The sequence below is a fragment of the Silene latifolia genome, chromosome 2 (genome assembly GCF_048544455.1).
Source record: "Silene latifolia isolate original U9 population chromosome 2, ASM4854445v1, whole genome shotgun sequence".
Taxonomy (NCBI): domain Eukaryota; kingdom Viridiplantae; phylum Streptophyta; class Magnoliopsida; order Caryophyllales; family Caryophyllaceae; genus Silene; species Silene latifolia.
In genome coordinates this window covers 10,473,157-10,480,091 of record NC_133527.1, presented here as the reverse complement: position 1 = coordinate 10,480,091, position 6,935 = coordinate 10,473,157, and the positions used below count along the sequence as shown (strand labels likewise).

The 6,935-nt window shown below is 38.8% G+C and overlaps 1 protein-coding gene across 1 annotated transcript; it reads right to left on the bottom strand.

The window, feature by feature from the left end:
* Nucleotides 1-482: 482 nt before the first annotated feature.
* Nucleotides 483-6,451, bottom strand: LOC141642234 (ABC transporter C family member 4-like). The gene is made up of 12 exons (XM_074450958.1): nucleotides 6,389-6,451; nucleotides 4,627-6,097; nucleotides 4,127-4,447; nucleotides 3,908-3,994; nucleotides 2,960-3,595; nucleotides 2,647-2,811; nucleotides 2,177-2,471; nucleotides 1,881-2,095; nucleotides 1,483-1,788; nucleotides 1,333-1,396; nucleotides 908-1,147; nucleotides 483-751 (listed from the first exon to the last, which is right to left on the bottom strand). The coding sequence occupies exons 2-12, from the start codon at nucleotides 6,037-6,039 to the stop codon at nucleotides 651-653; spliced, it is 3,843 nt and encodes a 1,280-aa protein (XP_074307059.1). The 5' UTR covers nucleotides 6,040-6,097; nucleotides 6,389-6,451; the 3' UTR covers nucleotides 483-650.
* Between the last annotated feature and the right edge of the window lie 484 nt (nucleotides 6,452-6,935).

Here is a 6,935-nt window from a genome sequence, read left to right as displayed (position 1 = left end):
GGTAGACTACTCAAATGGCTCAAATTTAAGTGTATAATACACAGTTTTGGGAATTTGAGAGTCCCGAAACAAAAATGTCGGTACATCATACGGACGGTTTTCCTTGGGTCAGATAAAGTAGCCATACAAATCTTAAGAAGCAACAGAGGACATGTAGAAAAACGGGTAGGAAAAGAAACATTGTCAGGTAAAACCTCTCAAACGGCTCAAATTTAAGTGTATAATACACGGTTTTAAGGATTTCAGGGCCCCGGAACGAAAATGTCAGTAAATTATACGGCGGTTCCTCGTGTCAAATAAGGCAGCGACACAAATTTTGAAAAGCAACAGAGAACATTTGAGTGTGCCGGTATGCGATAAACTAGTCTAGGACGAAAATCGAGTAGTCCTTAAAAATAGATGATAACTTGTTATTTAGGGCTGAAATCGAATACGGTAACTCATAAAGAGACCCTAGACCCGTGGTGGAAAAACAGGGAGGATAAGAAACGTGACCCGGCACAACCTCCCAAATGGTTCAAATTTAAATGTATAATACACAGTTTTCGGGATTTCAGGGTTCCGAGACAAAAATGTTCGTAAATTATACTATTTTGCAAAGCCTAGTATTCATGATGCTTTCTCAGAGTCTCATGGTGCCTATTCCTAGATTATAGGTCCGACGAGCGATTGGCATACTCCTGCACCAGTGCACCAAAGAGTGATGGCCTCTCGAGCAGCCGAACTGGAGAATCATATTCTTTCGCTTTCCCTGTTCATGATTATACGCTTTTTTAGTATACAAGAAGATGGCATTGATAACGACATTACCCAGTTGTGTTAAAAACTTAGAGAATGTGTTTTATGTAGACCCATAATAAAGATTATATCAAGAACTGCATAGTAGAAAGTTGTGTAGTGAACGTACCTGCATCAACAACAAGAACTCTATCACAGTCCATAACAGTAGGTATCCTGTGAGCAATGCTAATGATCGTGCAGGCCGAAAAATCTTCTCTGATTATCTTTTGGATTACACCATCTGTCTGAGAATCTACAGAAGCAGTCGCCTCGTCCATGAACAGAAGTCGGCTTTTCTTCAGCATCACTCGGCCTAGGCAGAGAAGCTGTCTCTGCCCTACACTCCAGTTTTCTCCATTGTCCAGCACTAATATTATTTGGTACAGTTTAACTTAAGTTAGTCATTTTTGCGAAAAATCACAGACTTTGTAGCATTTCTCCCACATTATCCGTAAAGATGAAAAGCTTACAGAAAGAGACTTGTTTTTTGTTTCCAAATAAGTAGATGATAATATGATGTACATCGAGTTTAATAGAGGAAAAGGGAGCAACCTGGAGAATCAAGTTTTCCGGGTTTGGAAGACACTACATCTTTAAGCTGGCACCGTTCAAGACTCTACACAAAATATAAGAACAATGTGACTTAGAAACGTAATAGCATCTTTCTGAAACACATAAAGTTTAAGGAGCATTTTAATGTACCTTCCAAATTTGTTCTTCTGAGTATAGGCCAGTAGGGTCGATGTTACTCCTAACAGTCCCTTGGAAAAGAACTGGTTCTTGAGGAATAATACCAAACCGAGACCTAAGATCATGGAGGCCTAGCATACAAATGTCGATCCCATCAATGATTATTTTCCCGCCACTTGGCTCAATAAGCCTAAACAGCACTTGAATTAAAGTCGATTTCCCGCTTCCTGTTCTTCCAACAACACCTACTTTCTCCCCGCCTTGGATGGTCAATGTCATTCCCTTTAGTACAAGTGGAGTATTAGGTCTATATCGAACCTGTTAAGAAATGTTTTTCATCCATTAGTACGTACAAGTTTTGATAAGATACTGTCGAATTATTGAGAATGTTAAGTGATGTTTGTTCATACCTGCAAGTCCTTGAGCTCAACATTGCCTTGTGTTGGCCAATTCGGAGGAGGTAGGCCATCTTTGAGATTCCATTCAGCTTCTGAAGGAATTTCAGTAAACTGCTTTATCCTCTCAACAGAAACCATTCGATTCTCCACAAAACAGCTGGTATATATAGCCCAGAACAATACCGAATTAAGTGATAGCCCATACGAAAGGGACAGACCGACATTCTCTGTATCAATAAAACCATAAAAATCAGTTTTTTTTCTTGCAAATAATCCCACAAAATCGGAAAGGTATTATAATTTAATACCTGGCTTGATGATATTGGTAGGCAGGAGAATCATGAAAAGGGTTGATGCACATAGAAGCAAGCTCCCTAGCAATTCCAAACGAAAGCCTAACCACTCATTCGATCCATTGATGTGAAAATCCATCCGCAGATTTGCATTCACCCTTTTCACATTCTCCTCAATAAATCTATCTTGATTCCTGAAACACCGTATTGTCATAAACCCAGAAATGCTTTCGGAGAAGTGATGGATAACAGGTGCTTTCGTGACTGAGTCAAGGCGAGTTAATTCACGAGATGTGGCAAGATAATATCCCTGAAAACCAAACACAATGTTTCTTTAACAGACAATCATTTACTAAGTAATTTATATTACCAAAATGAGTTTGGAAATAGAATGTCATTCAGTACACTTATTACTCTACTTGGTGAAACTTTTATTTTTCTGAATCAACAGAAAAAGAAAACGGAGGGGAAGAAATGATACTTACCCTGTACCAAAAGTTTAGGAATCCAAGAGGAATTAAGAGGAAGATGGTCGGCCACGCGTACTGGCAAGTGATTACGATGATGCTCAGCAGTGAGATGTATGTGGCCACAGACAGGTTCAGAAAAAACGGCACAAAGACATCAACGTTTGTTTGATCACCAGAAGCCTGAACAATCAAGCGCAGGCATGAGAATGTAAGTGATAATTTCATTTACAGTGACACCAGATACTAGTTACTAGTTGAAGAAAAGTGAATGAATGTAAGCCTGAACAATTAACAATTAATAGTTTAAGAAAAGTGATTGAAAGCTCACCCGACTAAGTATTCTTCCAGAAGGCGTGGTATCAAAGAATGACATGGGGGCGTGTAAAATGCTGTGGAGAATCCGGGAGAAGAGAAGCTGGGCCGTCTTCAGCCCAAATAAAGTGACGAAAAACGACCTTATAATGATTAACACCACAGAAACAAGTGCAATCACGGTATAGATAGTAATAAAGAAACAAGGGTTGAAGGATGAAGCGCGATCTTTAGAAGTCTCATAAGCCAGCCAGTAATCACCACCCATTATTGATGCTTGCCAAAACACAGATAACAGGATAGCAGTAATAACACCCCACCATCCAAATGCTTCCGTACAGTAATCTTTATAGACCCTCAAACTCACTTTCCCGATTTCCCTTTCCTCCTCTTTGATCAGCTTCGAATCCCCCTTTTCCGACTTGGTAATTGACATACAGTTGTTATTTTCTTCATTTGCTTCACCCTGATTTGGCAATAATCTAGGAGATTTAGGTTTTCGAGGAGAATGTTCTTCAAGGTCAGTCTTGCTTCCGGATTCAACCAGTTCCATTGATGTCTCATGTGCAGCTACAAGAGAATTGAAATCTGTGCCTCTTTCTAAAAGACTCTCATATTTTCCTGCTTGAACAATTTTTCCATCTCGCATGACCTACACAAGGTATGATGGGTAAAACATGTTTGTTACATCGACAGATTACTCTTCATATTACCTGACGTACATGTACCTGGCATTAATCGCTCAGACATGGGTATGACACTTAAACAAGCACACATTGTCGGATACTTCTAACCAGCCTGACTATCTGAGTAACATAGGGAAAAAGGTACATGACAAAAACTAGGGTAAGACCGCCTTACAGTTTCTGAATATTTAAGCTGAAAACTCGTACCAAAACCTTTTTACCGATTTACTCTAGGACAGTATTGCCCAAAACTTGCTGAAGAAACAAAATAGCTTTACCAGTATAAGATCAGCATTATGCAAAAAGTCGACTTGATGGGTTACAAGTATGACTGTTTTCTCCCTAAGAGCTCCTCTTACACATTCCTGCAACAGATCAAAGGAAAAGCTCAGTTTTTATTGGGTTCTACTATTTTGTGTGCGCTGTTATCATGTCATTTCAAATCCCGGGCCAGGTCTGTTTTGCCATGTCTAAAAAGAACAAGTAAAAAGTAAAACCTTAAATATTTCAGAACCAGTATGAGCATCAACAGCGCTGAAGACATCATCAAGCAGATAAATATCAGTGTCTTGATAAACTGCTCTAGCAAGTTGTATGCGTTGCTTCTGCCCACCACTAAGGTTGATGCCACGTTCTCCAATCTCCGTCTGATCCCCAAACTCCATTAACTCCATATCTTTCACCAAGCAGCAAACCCTTAGAACTTCACCGTACTTATGTCTGTTCATAGGCAAGCCAAACAGGATATTCTCCTCAATGGTTCCATTCTGTATCCATGACGTTTGTGCTACGTATGCTGTTGTTCCGGAAACCCCAACCTTCAGAAATCAAACAAAAATCATTTAAACTACATACAAATATATTGTCTCACATAATAATTAATATATAACTACTACAGCACTGGATTCAAAATACAGAAATGATGCATAACTAGATTACTAGAGCATTATATTATAACCAGGAAATTTATAACTAGAAGAAGTAGAAATGAGCATACCTTTCCACTCACTCTATGCATCTCACCGAGAAGGGAGGAAATCAAAGACGATTTTCCTGATCCGACAGTACCAACAATTGCAGATAGCTGCCCCTTGTTTATATTCAAATTTATATCTTTCAAAGTCTCAACACTTCCATCATCATCCCAGCTAAAAACGCCACCCATAACCTCAACTGCGGTTACTTGACCGCATCCATTAACTCTTTCAACTAATAATTCCTTACTCATCATGAAACCATCTAGTCTTTTCAGCGAAATGATAGCCTGTGAGATCGAAATCATAGACTGAGGGAAATTCCTGATTGGATCCTGCAACATCTTGAAAAGGGTTGTAGTAGTGAAAACAGTCCCCGCATCAAGCGGAACTCCCAGAATAATTGCTGACCCAAAACTGAAAGTTGAGATCAGTATTGGGGTGGACCACATCACCACAACATTCCCGGCGATTGAGTACAAGAACTTAGCTAACCAACTGTACTCAGAATTCCTAAATGACAAGATCTTTTCATTAAAATGCTCTTCCCATGCCTGGAATTTGATCACTCTCATATGGTTCAGCATTTCATTTGTCGCCTTCATTCTTGAGTCTCGATTTTCCATCAAATTGAACCAAAATCCATTTTTCCTCTTAGCCCCAAGTATGACAAAGAACATCACCCCTAGAATTCCTAAAAACGCGGTGATCACAGCTCCCCCAAGGTAGTTGTATAAAAGAACTAAAGCTACGAGAATTTGAAAAGGCGTTAGCCAAATAGCATGGAGCTGAGGTATCATATCAGCGAGTTGCTGCGCATCTACAGCCATGTAATTTACTATCTGCCCAACTCCATGGTCTTGTCTAGCTGAGCACGTCAACTTCAACCCTTTCTTGTATAGGCTAGTTATGAGGGTCCCACGGATTAACATCCCGAGTTTCTGAGAATGAAAGTTGAACTGATGGGTACATAGGACTTCTATCGACTTTGAAACAAGGAGAATTAGGACAAGGTAATAGCCTTCGTAAATGGAGGTTCTTACACCGGAACTGAAATCAACGAATCTCCTAAGCAAGATAGGACCCACATACATGACACAGACTCGAACAAGTGCCAAGAAAGCAGTGAAACACACTTGTTTCCAGAAACATCGGAAGAGGGTAGTTCTAACAGGATTCTTGCAGTTTTTTGTTTTGTTAGGCGGCCATTTCGACTCAAATAGATCAGACATTGTTTCAGCACTATGCTCTGGTGAAAGGGTTGGGACATCATTAGTCGTAAGAGGAGTTCCGTAGCCTTTGCTAAGTAAGGGATTCATCCACAGCAAAAATGCTTTGGATACTATCGAAGACTTGGAATAGCTACTTACATTCGATTTCTCCAAAAAGGGTTTGTTTAGTTCCGACGACTCATGCCTTACAATAGCTATACCCATTGATCCTCTAATCCCAACCACAAGAAGAATGGTTGAGTTGCTAGTTGCTACAAACTTCCTGCATACAAAAAAAGACATAAAATTTGTTAGGAAATTATAAGTAAAGAACTTTCACAACGTAGACATCGGACTTTTCTGACAAATAGACATCGGATTTACAACTGATGTTAAGTTGAGTAATGTACATTCCTGACGCTACTACTGAATAATTATTAGGAAAACAAAAAAAAACAAAATTGAAGAGTACAATGCTACTACTGAAAGAAGTGAAATTTAGACAGCATTTATGAGTAAAAAATGGTAGCACCTTTTAGCCAAAAAAAAAAAACAGAAATTGTGGAGAAATTACCAAAAGTTTGCAAAGCAGTGGAACTTAGTCACACACCAGTACACCACTAAGTTATGAGAGAAATATTTGATGCAAATGTCACGAGTATTTAAATGTAGAGAGGTCGCAAGTCATCACCATAAATGTAGGAAATAAATTGAATAATTAATCTTACGTGAGTTGCCAATAATGTAGCAACTTTACTAAACAATTGTGATTATGATAAGCTGGTTATTAATGAAATCACCTATGAAATTTGATCGATGCAGATAACTAAAAATATGATTATATCGTTAAAATATAGGAGTACTCAAGTTTTCACGGTCGATTATATGCAGAAAGTAGTAATCACGCCCCTTTGATAGTAATCGAATAGTAAAGTCGTAAGATTGTGAAATTGTGAAGTCCTAACAACTGAGATACTCATATGGTCACATGCTACTAATTAATGATCAGGATATCAAACAAGATGATCATATGATGAGTCAATAAGATCATTAATGGTACGTTAATCACAAAGCCCATGTCACGTGAATATGTTATAAGTTCGTATGAATACCTAAATTGT

What these genes read in the sequence shown, in the direction of transcription:
- LOC141642234 (XM_074450958.1), bottom strand. Translation starts at nt 6,039, where the DNA reads ATGGGTATAGCTATTGTAAGGCATGAGTCGTCGGAACTAAACAAACCC. An exon ending in TGCATAGAGTGAGTGGAAAG is followed by an intron (nt 4,448 to 4,626) that starts GTATGCTCATTT and finishes TGATTTCTGAAG; the next exon opens with GTTGGGGTTTCCGGAACAAC. An exon ending in CTGGAAGAATACTTAGTCGG is followed by an intron (nt 2,812 to 2,959) that starts GTGAGCTTTCAA and finishes TTGATTGTTCAG; the next exon opens with GCTTCTGGTGATCAAACAAA.